The sequence below is a fragment of the Drosophila erecta genome, unplaced genomic scaffold (genome assembly GCF_003286155.1).
Source record: "Drosophila erecta strain 14021-0224.00,06,07 unplaced genomic scaffold, DereRS2 tig00000055-arrow-pilon, whole genome shotgun sequence".
NCBI classification, from domain to species: Eukaryota; Metazoa; Arthropoda; class Insecta; order Diptera; family Drosophilidae; genus Drosophila; species Drosophila erecta.
Window position 1 is genome coordinate 6190014 of NW_020825200.1, and position 16673 is coordinate 6206686.

Genomic DNA, 16673 nt, shown 5'->3' on the forward strand with positions numbered 1-16673 from the left:
TCCCAAACCTTTCATGGATTACCTTGGCCTTGGACATTAAACGGCTATAATTGTGCGGAATATGCTGATGGGTGTTAGAATGTGCTAGATACAAATGTGTAGATACAAATATGTAGTTAGATACAACGCTGCCCTCTTGATCCCTGAAGTCGCACAAAGCTAGGTCCTTTAAGCCCATAAAAATGATTTCATTCTGTTTCCCGAGTTTTCTTCAAGTGTGCAATCAATCTACGGAATATTATTTTACTGGGCCTTACCCCTTCTTGGTATCTGAGATATTGTTCCAATTTCCTGTCAGTTGCGGGGCGCCTATTTATATCTGAAGCCGAAAAATCCATTAGAATATTGCCGCAGACAAAGGTCTTCCCTCACAAACTGGCTCCACATTTCGCGTGGACGGGAAAGTGCGCAAAGTACCTGTCTGGGTGGGAAGATATAATACCGGAGGAGTGCCAATCCCAAACGCTTTCCCACATAAACAAGCATTAACTCCGGCTTGGCTTGTGTGGCCAGCGGGAAGGGTGGCAAATGTGGGAGCAGCGGGTGGATCCGGGCAGTCGGCAGTCACGCAAGGGGTCAGTGGGCGTGGCGGGGCAACGCCCAGAGGAAAACTAGTTTTGGGGGAGCGAGGCAGTTGGACATGGGGGCAACTGCCCCGATTGCAGACAGCTGGGTAAATATTTAGCACGACACGCCTTCTTCTTTTCACCCCTAATTGATTCAAAAACGACATTTTATCCGCATTAAAATGTGGAGACGGAGACACACTGAATTGGTTTCGTCGGCTAAAGGGAAATTAGATCAGAAGGACGTGTGCGGCATGTAATGGCCTCGCCAATCAATCCCAATAAACTTACAGCAGTCTCTGCCACAAATGAGTCAGCAAATTGCATCATTATCAACGCATGAGGTTCACCATCGGGCGTTCAATCAATATGCAAATAAATTTGTTGCCATATCCGACAGCTATCTGTTGATGCTGACAATTATAACAACTCAAAGTACAAACACAAATATTTATAACCCCTAGTCAGAGTCAACAAAGAATCTCGCACACAAGTGAATATTGGGCGAGACAAAAATTTGGAAATCAATGGCCCAAGAATACCCATTATTTGTCCAACTGCGAAAGCACTCATATAATATTATTTACAGCATCGAACTTAATTATGGGCACACAAGCACATAAAGTGCTAATTAAGTGCTTAATCAGATGTTAAGTTTATGAGATGAAATCAGTTTAGTTATATTAAACTGTTGTTTATTTTTTGCTTAGTATGCTGTGTAAGATGAAAAAGTCCCAATATCGTAGCATCGTAGGCGATATAAAACAGACTTTGTACTATATAATATCTATTAATCGAGAATGAACTTTTATGTGAATGAATATGGTATTTTATAACGTTTATATTACATACACAGCGGATCAAAAAATAGCTAAAAAAATCTACAATGCCCAATTTACTCTTCAACCGAAAAGAAACATAAGAACTGATATAGGATATCTATAAATATTTTATTTTATTGGACTCGTAATTACTTAAGATATCATATAAGCAGATTCCTTATCAGTGCAGTTGAATTTGAAATGTCTAGGCTTGACCGCCGATCACAATTCGAAATGCACCCCTGACGTCGGGCGCCAACGAACACTGGCTGCGGTGGTGGAAAATGTGAACAGCTGATTGCACTGGCGGCGCTACACAACACTGAGCAGAATAACGAAAAGAGAGTACAGACGAAAAGCTGGAGAAAATTTGTTTCACATTTTCATCCGTGAAACAAGATGTAAAGCGAGTGCATTTGGGGCCCAAAATAGTGAAAACTCACACGGGACACACAATGCTAGCGACGGATAGCAAAAGTAAGTGACGGCTGCACAAAATACGCCGGAAAAGTGCCTGTGAAAATTTTCAAATTCGACCTCTCCGCTTGTGGGTGAAAGGGACGGGGTGGCAGGCGGAGAGCCAGAACGAGAGTACGCGAGAGAGGAAGAAAAATCAATAAAATTGTCGTGAAGCGCGATTGACACGAGCAAAACAAAATGCGACACGAAAGAGAGCGCAAAGCGGACACCGAAAAAGCAACAACAGAGCGCCCGTTAGCTGCCCCAAATGCCGAATGTTGGCCGAAGAGAGAGGTCAGATAGCGGATACTCCAAAGGGAGTTGGAGTAAACAAATAAGTAAACAAGTGCGCAATAAGTAAACCAAGAACAGCTGTCCCCTCACAAAACGTAAATATGGTATAATAACCACTATCGCTGGTCGGTTGATCGCTCTGTCGGCGTACGAATCGAATTAAATCGAGTCGACGACAAAAGCAGAGACAACGTTCATTCACTCGCAAAAGTAAATACTCGCGCCGAATACAATGATCGCACTTCTCGCGTGATTCACCTCCAGCGGCCGCTAATTAAGGCGACGGCAGCAGAAATAGAATGGCTGCGAAAACAAGCAATACCGCGAGCTGCACTGTGCGGTGTTGTGATTTGGAAGCCACTCAATTGAAAGTGTTTGTGCTGGTGTCAGTGCTGTGCAAATAAATCGCCAGAATACCGCGCCGGTGGACGAAGATACAATATCTACAATAAGCACATTCTATGGCAGCATATGTTTAAATTCCAATGTGACGACGCGACACGTTTTGAATTGCAACCCGTATGAAGCGCAAAATACAGCAACACAATCGAAATGTATGCAGCGAAAAGTTGCAAAATACTGTGAAATACTTTTATACTCTTTATGCACTTATAAAGCAAATGAATCAGAAAAGTTGTCACAATTAATTATAGCAGCAGCAACAGATAGTTAAAGCCTTTGCAACAAATAGGTATTTCTCTAATTTAAGACTACTGAATTTCCCCCTTCCAGATTAAACGCACCGTAAGTCTACAAACACAAAGATGAACGTAATGCGAAAGCTGCGCGGAGCGGCGGGCGCAGGCAGCAGCGGCAGCAGCAGCGGCACCTCGACGGCGAACAACAGTTCACCCGGGGGCGGCAGCAGGAACGGCACGGATGTGGGTGCACCGACCGCCGCAAACGGACGGAGTGGGGAGGAGGCGCTGATGGACGCCCGCGCCCAGGTGAGCCTCAGCACGCTGAAGAAGCTCTTCAACGAGTACACGCATCCGCGGGAGCCGCTGAGCGAACAGGAGCGCGATGGCAAGCTCTACGAGATGCTGCCCCTCTTCTGCAAAGTGAGTGAATAGGTCGGTGGTGTGGTGGAATTGGCTACTAACTCCGCATTCTTACAGGTCTTCAGCAGCTGTCCGGCCAACGACATGAGCGAAAAGTTCTGGGATGTGGTGGCCTTCTGCCAGCAAGTGTCCCGTCTCATGGTCAGCGAAATCCGCAAGCGTGCCTCCAACCAGAGCACGGAGGCGGCGTCCATTGCCATCGTCAAGTTTCTCGAGGTGGAGACCACCGAGGAAACCAGCAGCGGATGGATGCTCCTGGCCACCCTCAATTTGTTGGCCAACGGAGACGTATCTCTCATACAGGTAGGTACTCCCTGACTCTTAAACCACATCACTACTTCTGGTCAAAAAGCATCGACGTTATGCAGAAATAGTAATTCACCGAAGTCAAAATTTCTATAGTTCCAATTTAATTTGAATATAACCGATTTAAAGTTTTCTAGATTTGCTCAGTTCCATGTTTAGAAGAAGATTCTATGTGCGAGCCCGTAGCTTCTCCAGTAGTTGTACTTGGGTTGGGTGCATTTTTAGCCTGTTGCTCCTTTTCTCCTGCATCGCTTGGCTTGCGAAGCAACTCAGCATTGCTCAAAGTTCTGATCTGAGAATAGCTGGAACCCTGTTCTACCAGCAGAATCTCCGACTTCTCCCTCTTCTCGGTTGTTTCCCACAAGGTAGATCGCCGGGTTAGCCTCCGATCCATTTGACTGGGTTTCACTGTGGCCTCGCTGTTCTGACTCGACCGAGTTGACACGAGGCTAGCAGTGCTTCTGTCCTCGATTTTGGCCCACAAGCTGGAGGAATCGCTGGAGCCGCGCCAGGCTGAAGCAGATCGGCGTGGCATATTAGGCTCCTCTTCCATGGACGCACTGTACTCCGTGACCACCGGTGAGCTATCCGGTTCACTGGTGGTTATTGTCGGCGTGGATAGAAAACTCTCGTCACTCTCAACCTGATGCAGCGAAAAGAACTTTCTACGCGCTTCCCCAATGAGCTGCCACATTCGGGCTACAAAGTGTGGCTGCTCCACCTCCGCGTTGGGCCGGAAGTACACGGTCTGAGAATTGGCCAACTTATAGTAGCAAAGAATATACTTGCAAAGAAAGTCGTCCACCGGCTTGGAGAGCACAAACATCCCGGTTGATCCAGTCTCCGTTCCCTCAAAGTACTTACGGCCAGTCGCCTGACGTTTCCAGTCCCCTGGTTCCATGCGCATCAGCAGGTCGAACACATGGAACATGTGCATCAGGTACATGGTGCCAGTAATTAGAGCAGCGATGCTCTTCTGTTTGCAGTGCGCGAAGTGCGGGTGCTCCAGGTACTCGATGGTGGAATTGATGGACGCCAGATGAGGGTCCAGCATGGCGGTGCGCATTATCAGCACGCCGCAGGAGTAGTGCGCCAGCACGGCACTCAGTGTGAGCAGAAGCTGGGAGGAGAGCACCGAACTCCTAGCTAGGATCAGCCGGAACGCACCTAGAGCGGCGAGCGCCGTGAATGACGAAAATGTTGCGCAGTACAGGATGACATGCGGAGTACGCTCTGGCCAGTAGGATGAGCCCCGTATGTGGAAAAACATACAAAGACTGCCCAGCACCACCTCGATGAGCTTGAAGAACACCCAAACCTGATTCATTTCACAGACTCACAAGGGGATTCTAGTTAGTTTTAGTTTTAGTTTTGGCAACTGATCAAAAAGGTTGTGCGTGAAAAGTAGAATATCAAAATACAATGTAAAAGTGGCAAGACAAGGTCTTATTTAACAAAAACCAACAATACCACAGAAGTTGAGCTATGAATATTTACCCAATATGTTATACATCGCCTTCCATTGCTCCATTCTAGGTTATGACTGCCGCGGCGGTTCCCTCTACTTTAGTGAAGTGCTTGTACTTGTTCTTCGACCTGCCCGTAGTTGAGGACGACGAACCTTCAGCTGACGGAGGAGCAGCAAGTGAATTTAATGCCCAGGAAAGGCGGACGCTTCTGCAGAAGGTGTTTGTGCAGCTGCTGGTCAAGCTGTGCTCGTATCCGTATCCCGCTGAGGAACTAGCCCGCATGGACGACTTGACGCTGCTGTTCTCGGCCATCACATCGCCATGTCCCATCCACAACATTGTGTGGCGCAAGAACGCTGCTGAAATCCTGACCACAATATCAAGGAATGGCCTAACCGATGCCGTCGTTAGCTATATACATTGTAAGCATGGCGAACGTAATCTAAACTAAACTAAAATATTTCTCAATCTAGCCAAGGGCTGCATGGCACTTTGCGTGGACAATATGCAACGCCTGACGTTTGGGAATCCCTTGGAGATCGTTGAAATGTTCGTCACGGTGTTCTGTTTTCTTAAGGACTCCAGTCAGGTATCCCAGATTTTGATGGATGATTTTCGCGCATCTCAGGGTTACGTGTTTCTCAGTGATTTTCTACTTAAGTAAGAACAATAGTTATGTTGTTAGGCACTTCTTAAGAAATATTTATGTTCAGGTTCGACAACAACCGTAGCCAATCATTGGAGATTCAAGCGGCCATTCGGAATCTGGTTCTGATGATCTCTTCGCTGTGCATGTGTGGCTTTTACGAGCTCCGACCGCCAGCCTCGCAGTTCAATACGGCTTTTAAGCTGCAGAACTTCCAACTCCCACAGGCCACATCCCGAGAGACATGCGTGCGAAATGTGTACGCCTTCCAGGTGCTGCAGAACGTGTTCCTTAAGTCAACGACTCCAGCGCTCTGCTGCACGATTCTGGACGCCATTTCGCGGGTATACCACTCGGAAAATGCCAACTACTTCATCCTAGAATCGGAGCAAACGCTCAGTTCGTTCGCAGAGCGAATCCACATGAAAAGCCCGCAAATACAGGAAAAATTCTACGATCTGCTGGAGTTCATTGTCTTTCAACTGAACTTCGTGCCCTGCAAGGAGCTGATCAGCCTTTCGCTCTTGCTCAAGCACAACCAGTCGACGTCCTGCAGCATTCTTTGCTTAAAGACACTGTTAAACATTCTTCGGCACAACACAGTATTTAAAGATGTCTACCGCGAAGTGGGCATTCTGGAGATCTTTGTTGGATGTCTTACACGCTATGCAGCTCATGTGCAGAAAATTACCAAAGGAGATGAGTCATTGGTGGTGGAGCTAGAGAGTGAAACGGAAGAGGAACTGTTCGATGCGCTAGGAAAGCATGTTCTGGAGGCCCTCACCATGCTACTAGGAGGTGGTGCCAGCAACAATGCCCAACTCTTTCGTGAGTACGGCGGCGCTAAGTGCGTCCATGAGTTGGTGAAGTTCAAGCATTGCCGACCGCAGGCTCTCGGAATCGTAAGGGAGCTGATTCTGTCCGCAGGTGGAGACGACGATATGCTCCACATACTCTCACTGATGCACAGCGTCAGCCCACTACAAGTGGAGTTTAAGATTCAGATACTGAACATGTTGCTCGGATGCCTGAAAGACTCTCATCGCACACGGACCGTCTTCCGCAAAGTGGGCGGATTCGTGTACGTCACCAGTGTATTCGTGTCTCTGGATGGCAGTATGGCCCTTCCCCAACCGGACATTCCACAACAGGATCTCATTCTGCTACTGCAAATAGTCTTCCAGACCCTAGCCACCGCTATGAGGTTTGAACCGGCCAACGCCAAGTTCTTTCACCAAGAGATTAGCAGCAGCTCTTTGTGCGACACACTTCGTCTGCTGGGATGCTTTGGGGGATCGTGTGCCTTGCAGGACTACACGGGCGCCTATGAGCCGCAGCAGTCGCTACTCAAGTATTATCATGAGATTTTCAGCGGAGATATTCTAAGCGTCAGGTAAGTTGTATGCCAAATGTACTCTTTGGATTATTTTCCTTAATAAGTAAATGTTGTTCATTTGCGCAGTTTCTCTGAAGACGTTCCATACCCGCTGTCCTACGTCTGCATCGTATTTCGGCTGCTATACAGTATAGCCCTGGACAATTTCGAGGCTCCAAATCTAAGCGGCATTATCACACTCTTCAGCGATCCGCCGACAGCTTTGCGATCGCCGAGTAAAGAGCTGGCGCCCCCCGTGCATCCCAGCCAGCTGAATCTCACGCAGCCCAGTCCCGAGCCTAGGATAGTGCACCCAGGTGTGGTTCTCTGCATGCTTCAGCTGCTCCCCGCCGTGGAGTACGACTCGGCTCCCCTACAGGCGGTGCAACTGCAAGTATACCTGAGCGAAATCATCAAGTCCTTGGTGCGAAGCGAACGCAACCAGCAGATAATGTGTGACCACGGTCTGGCAGAGAAACTGCTTAAGCTGACTCGAAGAGCCCTGGCGGAGGAGTCGCATCCGTTGCACGTGCCCATGCAGTACATTCTGGAGCGTCTTGCCGCACAGGCACTGCAACCAACCGAATTGCGCCAGTTCCTGCGGCTGGGCGAGCCGCTCTCGTGTGCGGATATAGATCTTCAGCAGCCATACAAGCTGGGCGGGCCCGTTCCGCTAACGCGTATCAAGACTCTGGTGTCCATGACTACGCCGCGTGACTTCCGAGCACACGGTTCGAGCACGCTCCCACCGTTCGTGGAGCTGGACATGTCTGCCGAGGGATTCGGTTGCTTGTACCTGCCTTCACTGGCGCCCCAGGCAACGGCCACCGCTGGCGGAACAATCGATGCAAACAGCATTGGGGGCATCGGTGCGGGCGATCGCATCTTTCCACCACAAACTGGACTTACGTACTCCACCTGGTTCTGTGTAGAAAAGTTCTCAGATCCTAAGACGGACCCCCACTGTGTTCGGCTTCTTACTTTGGTTAGGACCATCCACAATCCACGCGAGGAAAACCTAGCGTGCTTATCCATTTTGCTTTCCGCGCGCGACAAGGCGATCGTCGTCTCCACCCAGGAGACTTTGGTCACACCCAGAAAAAGTATGTATTATCACAGAAGTGTCTTTACTCTTGGCCTTCTGTTCGAGTTTCGATATAAGAAATGTAGGCACTCTCCCAATACGACCTTTGAAATGTAATGTCCATCTTTCTAGGTATCGGTGACTGGGAACCCGAGGGATCGGATGATGGCATCGCTCGCATATGGTGTCCGGATCTTTTGCACGAAGGCCAGTGGCATAACCTGGTCGTTGTGCTCAACCGTGCCGTACTGAAAAATTCCAGTTTGTTCCTCTACTTGGACGGGGTTCCAATGCATACGCAAAAGCTGCACTATATTGCCCAGCATCCCGCTGCGGGAAACGCCAGTCTGACGTCGCCCACCCAGATTTTTGGATATATCGGTACACCACCAATATGGCGGCGCTACTCACGTCTCTGTTGGAAGCAGGGCGTTTGCCACCTTATCGAGGATGTGCTTACCCAGCAGACGGTGCAGACAATATACCAATTGGGTCCCCACTACATGGGCTCGCTGCAAGCTCCGCAGCTTGGCAAGCAGTCGGAGTCATTGGCGCCTTTGGTGCCAGAGGATCGCGTTCTTCTGGGACTTAATGCTAAAGCGGTGTCCAAGCTGACACTAGTTAAAATCCGCAAAGTTTACAGCCGAGCGGACAACAAGAGCATTGCCAAGCAGCTGAACATGAACTCGCACGAGAATGCTACGCCCATCAAGTAAGTGCAACCTGAGATTGATCTACGCTAAAACGGTAGTGTCATATTTGTATGTTCTTTTAGAATTCTGCACAACTCTGCAGGACATCTTGCAGGAGCTGGACGTTCCCTTGGCGGCGTGGTCGTCGGTTATCTGGGCGTCAGAGTATTCAGTCCGCATCCCGTCTCAGCCATGATCGACACAGTTGGTGGCTGCAACGTGCTGCTCGGTATCATCGCCATGGCCCAAGACGTAGAGTCCTTATACGCAGGTGTCAAGGCTTTGACCTGCGTGGTGCGCAGCAATCGCGCCGCCCAGGCAGAGATGGATAGAAAACGATGCTACCAGACATTGGGCATGTTCTTCAAAAAGAAAAAGCATCTGCTAAACTCGCACATTCTGCACCTGACCTTTGGCCTAGTAGGCACGGTGAACAGCGGACAGGATATGTCGGCTATTCCAAATGTGACGGCCTTCCAAGATCTTTTGTGTGATCTTGAGATTTGGCATAATGCACCCAACGGATTGCTGCGCTCCCTATTAGAGCATCTACTGGAGTTAGTAGTGGAGTCTAGCGACAAGAAGCAGAACGTAAAGATCATGCGCGATCTTCAGCTTCTGGTGAAATTGCTGCACATCATCACTCAAATCCAAGACCACTCGACACGGGAGATCCTCTTCAGTCTGCTGGAGACCCTACTGGGCGGTCAGCCAAGGCACACCGATCTGCTGCTTTTCGGTCAGTATGTGGCGGCCAAGCTGCCACAGGCCCATTCTGGAGGCTTGGAACGTGCCGTGCTTCTACCCAGCATGAAAAATCCTGCCGAGGACCAGGATGGTGGCGTGGCCCAGAACATATACCTGCGTAATCGCTGCCTATCGCTGCTCCACGGACTGCTATTCACACCGCGAAACACCGTGAACTATGTCATCTGCGATGACATTTCCAAAACATTGGGCATGGATTGGTTGCTACTCTTCATGCAACCGCACGTCCACTTCACCACTGTAATCATTGCAGTGCGCATCCTGGTCGTAATCTGTGCCAACGAAAGTTTTCTTGTGCGCTTCCGGGATGCCACCCACAACGGCGGTTACCTGCGGTTTACGGAGATGGTCTCACAGCGAAAGATGCTGGGTCTCGGTGCCCAGCAGCTTAACCAGCGCCCGACGAATGGCACAGGTACAGTCATTGTAGCCACCCCACAGAACACCATACAGCATCTGCCCACACAGATTGCAGGAGAGGTTCGTGCAGCGGCCTTAAATATACCAGGTGGGAGCATAACTTAATACGAAGCAACATGCTAAATAAAAATATTATTTTTCATCCACTTGTTAGGTTTTCAGCTTCTTGAATGGCTAATGAATCACCACCTGGACGTTCCGGAGCTGTACTTCCTAATTACCGCACTGATTATGGGGCAGCCTGTAAAGGTGTTGGCTACTGAGCACACAAAGTTCGACCTTGACCGCGTCTGGTCATTCCTCTGGGGAGCTCCGGTCTCCGCCAACACGCAGCTGCCGAAGCTCAACATTTGTCCCGAGGGCGTGTGCGTACTCCTGGCAATGGTGCGCGGAATCGTTCATGGCGGGGAGTGCGCTCCATGGCTGCACAGCCACCCGGAGACAATTATCCAGCTGCTATTTAGCCTGTACCAAAACCTCACCGACTTTGCGCCTGTGATGATGACGGGCGATGTGGTGACCTCGCTAGTAGCTGTGCTGTTTCCCTTGGCATCTCGACCTGCCTACTCTGAGCCAAACAGTGGAGCATCGACACCCACAGACGATACAGGAAGCAGCTTTGCTTTGCCGCCGCCGGAGACGCTTCATGGAGCTACGCAGCCCAAGCTAACCGCTCATCCGGTGTGTAACTGCATTATCGACTTCCTGCGCGTTATCGTGGTGGACTCTCTCGGCTTGAACATGCAGGGTAAACCTACTCCGGTCATCGATCTCGTCCTGGACGCAGCACCAGAATCTGCAGAGTTACCACTGCAGGTGCAGTATCAGACTCAGATAATAATCGCCCTAATGGATCACCTGCTGGCCGCCGATGTGCTTGTTGGCGAACAGGCAGCACTCCCGCTGGTGCCTCTCTTGCAGAGCCAAATGCAATACATCGCTCCAAACGTGTTTTACCTAACCGCCCGCATCGTGGACAAGCTGTGGCAAGGATGCCTCGCCCGCAATCCACACGACATTTTCGATTTTGTTATCAAGCTGATCGTACAGGCCAAGCGAAGGTCCTCGTCGTTGTCATTGGAGCACCTGCACCACTCGCTGAATCGAAGCATTCTCTTCCTGCTCTCCCGCCCCACCGATGACTCGCGAGCTGACCAGATGAGCGTGCTGGAGGCGCTGCACAAGATCATTCAGCACCGCCTGCTCATTTTCGGAGCGGGCAACCACGAACTGGAATTCATTGGATGCCTCACATACTGCTTGCTGCAGTTGACTGCCGATATGAAAATTATTTTGGAACCGGCCACCAGTCGCAACACCACATGGCACGTAAATCCGCAGACGGAGACGGCAGAGCCCAAGGACGAAGATCTCAACCAGCTACAGGGCAGGAATCTGATCGTTGGCGCTGCTTTTCGTGTTTGGGAGGAGCTCTACGTATGCAAGAAGCCTGCCATTGAGGAGGTATTTAAAGTCTCCCTAACATCCCCACCGCCGAACTCCAAAGCACCTGATCTGCAGACCACGCGAGAGCAGGTAATGGAGCTGGCCTCCAAACTATGGTTCAATTATGTGGAGGCGGAACGTAAGGCCACCTATCGTGCGCCCTGGGAGCTGCACACCCAGATCCAGTCGAAAATCCAGAAGGTTACTGGTGGCCTATCCCGCTTGACCAGCAGAACTAAAACAAAGAAAGAGGAGCTGGTACGCACCAGGTCGACCTTAACTCGCGAGGCCGCCTATGAGTCCACTGGCATCCATGTGCAGCTCATAAAGGATCTTTTGGATTTGCGTGCGAAGCAGTACCAGCAGATGTTGCAGCACACCCAGCGCTACGTCTATCAGGACTGGGTGCAGTCGGAGATGGAGCTTACCCGGGAGCGAGGGCTATGGGGTCCCACTGGCAGCTGCTCACTGGATAAGTGGATTTTGGACACCACCGAAGGACCCCACCGTATGCGCAAGAAAACGATGCGCAATGATGTCTTCTACCTGCACTATCCATACAGACCGGAGTTGGAGCTGGCGGACAATCGGCAGCTGAAGTACAAGGTGGCCTCCAGTCTGGACAGCAAAACGTACGCGCTGCACGGACCGCAGCAGCCACGCATACTGGCCGAGGCGGCGGAGCACCATGCGATGCAACAGCAGAGTTCCCTAGAAGCAGTACACTCGCATCGTTTGGAGACCAGCAGTTCGACATCAACGCCACCACCCCTGGTTTTGCCGAAGCTTGTGGGACACGGATCAACACCCTGTCCACAGGAGTCCGTGGATGGCAATGCACCGGAGGATGACGAGGAAGAGGAGGATACTTCGATGACCAGCGATAATGAGACCTTTTTGCGCCTACTGGAGGAGCAGGAGAAGATTAGCTTTATGTTCCGTTGTGCAAGAGTCCAAGGCTTGGATACCTTCGAAGGACTTTTGTTGTTCGGCAAGGAGCATTGTTACATTGTGGATGGCTTTACGCTGCTAAAGAACCGTGAAATTCGTGACATTGACACCCTGCCGCCAGGAGCGTATGAGCCAATTATTCCCAACTCGGGTGGAACCTCTTCCACAACTTCTCGTGCAGTAAGCCACAAGCTCCGTCAGTGCTCCAAGTTCGCTTACGAAGAGATCCGGGAGGTGCACAAGCGTCGCTACTTGCTTCAGCCTATCGCTCTAGAAGTATTCTCCGAGGACGGACGGAACTATCTTCTCAGCTTTCCGCGCAAGGTGCGCAACAAGGTTAACCAGCGGTTTCTGGCTCTTGCCACTGCCCTGAACGACAACGCCCAGCAATCCGTGGCGGGACAGAAGCGCACGGCTAGCGTGGAGCAAACAGCTGGCATCTTTAGCGGACTCATTGGCGAGACTTCGGTGACCCAGCGATGGGTGCGCGGCGAGATCTCCAACTTCCAGTACCTTATGCACCTGAACACCCTGGCCGGACGCAGCTACAACGACCTGATGCAGTACCCCGTCTTTCCCTGGATCCTAGCCGACTACGATTCCGAGGAGTTGGATCTGACGAACCCAAAAACATTCCGCGACTTTTCGCGCCCAATGGGCGCCCAGGCCGAGGAACGCCTGGAGCAGTTTCAGAAGCGCTTCAAAGAGTGGGACGATCCGCATGGCGAGACACCGCCGTACCACTATGGCACGCATTACAGTTCCGCGATGATCGTGTGCTCGTATCTGGTGCGACTAGAGCCTTTTTCGCAGCCATTCCTCAAGCTGCAGGGCGGACACTTTGATCTTGCGGACCGCATGTTCCACAGCATAAAGGAGGCGTGGCTATCTGCCTCTAAGCTGAACATGGCCGACGTCAAAGAACTCATCCCGGAGTTCTTCTACCTGCCCGAGTTTCTCAGCAACTTCAACAGCTTCGATCTGGGTACCAAGCAAAATGGCGAGACACTCAACCACGTTATCCTGCCACCTTGGGCCAAGCACGATCCCAGAGAGTTCATCCGGCTCCACAGAAGTGCTCTGGAATGCGACTATGTCAGCCAGCATTTACATTTGGTAAGCTACATGGATACTAATCAGTTAGCGGAGGCCTTTAACAATATGCATTTCAGTGGATTGACTTAATCTTTGGCTGCAAGCAACAGGGACCAGCCGCCGTTGACGCAGTTAATGTGTTCCACCATCTCTTCTACGAGGGAAACGTGGACATCTACAAGTAAACTCACAACCTTCACTGTTTGTTTGCAGAAAATGTAGCTATATTTGTGTTGCTATTTTACAGCATTGACGATCCACTCAAGAAGAATGCCACAATTGGTTTCATAAACAACTTCGGCCAGATACCCAAGCAGCTGTTCAAAAAGGCGCATCCTGCTAAAAAGATGGGCGGCTCTCGTCACTCTGCGCTTATAGATCCTACATCTCTGATTCAGGGTAATAGCACAGTGCTGCAAACCGACCGCCTGTTCTTTCACAACTTGGACAACCTCAAGCCCAGTCTGCAGCCCATCAAAGAGCTGAAAGGACCAGTCGGTCAGATCTTGCAGCCAGACAAGACGGTGTTTGCTGTGGAGCAAAACAAGGTAATGATGCCGCCTTCCTACACGAAATACATAGCCTGGGGCTTTGCCGATCACTCGCTCCGCGTGGGACTCTACGACACGGACCGGGCATCCTTCGTGTCCGAGGCATCGGCACAGAACTCGGGAGAGATCCTGACTTGCGCCTGCCCAAATGCCAAGATGATTGTTACGGCTGGCACCAGTTCCGTGGTGACGATTTGGAAGTTCGACGCGAACCGCAAGAGCCTTGCCGTTAAGCACTCGTTGCACGGACACACCGATGCAGTGACTTGTCTGGCGGCCAGTGCTGCCTACAATGTCATCGTGTCCGGATCGCGGGATGGCACAGCCATCGTCTGGGACATGACACGGTTCACATTCGTTCGCCAGTTGCGGGGTCATGCTGGTGTGGTGGCTGCCGTTTCCATTAATGAGCTGACCGGGGACATTGCCACCTGCTCGGCCACCTGGCTCCACGTGTGGTCCATCAATGGCGATGCCCTAGCTATGGTCAACACTTGTGTGGGCAGTGCGGACCGCATGCAGCAGATCCTTTGTGTGGCCTTCTCTCAGATCCGGGAGTGGGACCAGCAGAATGTCATCATAACTGGCTCAACCGACGGGGTAGTCAGGGTGAGTACACACATAGTTACCAATAAATGGAATAAATCAAAGGGATATTTACACGCAGATGTGGTCTCTGGAGCACACACAAGTGCCAATCGATCGAAAATTGAAGCGAGGTACGGAGGTAACTTCGCAGGACAAACCTGACTCCGCTTCCTTGGAAGACAAGGACCATAAGGACGACAAAATGAGCCTCATGAAGCAAATTAAAAGCCTTTCCCAGTCGGAGGAAGAAATGGGTGAGTTATTTGAATTTGTCGACCTTAGCTTCCAGTATCTAAAAATGTTATTATATATGCAATATTTCTTCATCCGCAGAGATCGTCAAATCCGCCTCGGAAAGTAGCATTTCGGAGGCATCACAACATAGCCATGGGTCGAGTAAGTCGGCTGAGACAGGTCCCAAGGCTGAGCTGCAGGGTGAGCGCAGGAAAAGTTCCATTTCTGGAGCAAAGTCCCTGCACGAAATGAAGTCTGCCACCGTAGAAGGTCAGAGCGGCAGCTACGACCCCAAATCCAATGAAGGTATGAATGCTCGTGTGTTCGAATGCCTTAACTAAGTTCTTACGATTTTCCAGATGAACATTCTATAAGGCCGAGCAAATCGGACACAAGCCTCACTGACGGTTTCGTTTTAATAGACAATGACACCCACAGAGGCGATCAGATTCTTAGAAAAGGTACGCTTAAAGTTTAGACTGTGCGTGTGCAAATGCTTACTAATATTTTGATTTATTTCTATACATTTAGGCTTCAGATGGCAACGTCAATTAATGTTCCGATCAAAGCTAACCATGCATACGGCATACGATCGCAAGGACAATGCTGAGCCAGCCAGCATTACGGCATTAACAGTGTCGAAGGACCATAAAATTTTATATGTCGGTAAGTGCCGCACAACAAGGATATAGGAAAACAGGGAATTTATTCAAATATTTCACTACTTTCAAGGCGATGCACGCGGGCGCATCTTCTCATGGAGCGTTACGGAACAACCCGGTCGCGGAGTGGCTGATCACTGGCTGAAAGATGAGGGTGCGGATCAGTGCGTCAAATGCCACGTCAAGTGAGTTGCTGAAAATAAAACTCTATCTTCAGTTCATTACTTTAATTAATTAATCAATTAATTTCAGATTTACACTCTATGAGAGAAAGCATCATTGTCGCAACTGCGGCCAAGTTTTCTGCAACAAATGCAGTCGCTTCGAGTCGGAAATATCACGTCTTCGAATCCTGAATCCGGTTAGGGTGTGCCAGGCGTGCTACAGTCAACTGCGCACGAGCTCGTTGGACAATTAGAAAATTATGTGGCATGCAGACACAAGTAACCAATCGAAAGCTATCCATAATAATGTGTTTATTTGTTAATGTTAGTTAGGTTTAAAGCTTTTATTTATTCTTTCGAACCAATCTTTTATCCAAATCAAGTTTATTTAACTTCTACCAAAGGCTGTTATATGATTTTACACTTATTTTACTTAGTTTAAATCGAATTTTTTATGTACACAATCAAAGTTACAATATAATTTATATATTTATTATATAACTATTTATTAAAAACCGCGTTACCATAACCGTAATAAATGTTGCTTATACATACATCGCAAGCATTGACAATTAATAGTTATGTAACGCAGATGTAAAATTCTTTAAATATTAACTAATTAGTGACTTTCGAAGCATGTATGACCGACCAGACTACAAAAGTGGCCAGCGCACAAACTCAAATGTCCCCTTGAAGCTTGATGATACACAGATAGGCGCCAGAGCACAGCAGCTAAATCAATAAAACACAAACTAAGCACCGCCAGTTATATCAATTAAATAGTTAACTCAAATACTTCTCTAGCAAATAAAACCAAACACATCACGAAGGATATCCCCGCACCTTTTGCGGGAACAGAACACGTTTTAGCACACAACAATACAACCTCACACTAAACTAATGGCAAGTAGGATTTCTCAGCATTACTTTTAAAGAGCATAGAAGTAAAAGCAATTCAAAAATGTATTAGGTGGGTCACGACTTCTAAGAGCAATATTTTCCTATTGCACTTAAAATAACA

At 49.4% G+C, this 16673-nt stretch overlaps 2 protein-coding genes across 3 annotated transcripts; one reads left to right on the top strand and one right to left on the bottom strand.

The window, feature by feature from the left end:
* The first annotated feature begins 1681 nt into the window (after positions 1–1681).
* LOC6542909 (WD repeat and FYVE domain-containing protein 3) lies at positions 1682–16150 on the top strand. 2 transcript variants are annotated; one of them, XM_001968821.3, is made up of 18 exons: positions 1682–1864; positions 2873–3201; positions 3259–3504; positions 5044–5398; positions 5450–5636; positions 5690–7015; positions 7085–8100; positions 8214–8793; positions 8857–10049; positions 10116–13474; positions 13531–13634; positions 13701–14613; positions 14672–14846; positions 14926–15132; positions 15186–15287; positions 15358–15492; positions 15559–15673; positions 15741–16150. In XM_001968821.3, the coding sequence occupies exons 2-18, from the start codon at positions 2905–2907 to the stop codon at positions 15904–15906; spliced, it is 10476 nt and encodes a 3491-aa protein (XP_001968857.1). In that variant the 5' UTR covers positions 1682–1864; positions 2873–2904; the 3' UTR covers positions 15907–16150. The 2 variants fall into 2 exon arrangements, with proteins under 2 accessions (XP_001968857.1, XP_026834222.1); XM_026978421.1 differs by lacking the exon at positions 1682–1864 and adding an exon at positions 2267–2694.
* LOC6542937 lies at positions 3589–4834 on the bottom strand. The gene has a single exon (XM_001968822.3). The coding sequence runs from the start codon at positions 4832–4834 to the stop codon at positions 3641–3643; it is 1194 nt and encodes a 397-aa protein (XP_001968858.1). The 3' UTR covers positions 3589–3640.
* Positions 16151–16673: the final 523 nt, after the last annotated feature.

Coding starts and splice junctions, on each gene's coding strand:
- LOC6542909 (XM_001968821.3), top strand. CDS start 2,905: ATGAACGTAATGCGAAAGCTGCGCGGAGCGGCGGGCGCAGGCAGCAGC. Junction 14,614..14,671: donor CAACCGACGGGGTAGTCAGG/GTGAGTACACAC, acceptor ATTTACACGCAG/ATGTGGTCTCTGGAGCACAC. Junction 15,674..15,740: donor TGCGTCAAATGCCACGTCAA/GTGAGTTGCTGA, acceptor AATTAATTTCAG/ATTTACACTCTATGAGAGAA.
- LOC6542937 (XM_001968822.3), bottom strand. CDS start 4,834: ATGAATCAGGTTTGGGTGTTCTTCAAGCTCATCGAGGTGGTGCTGGGC.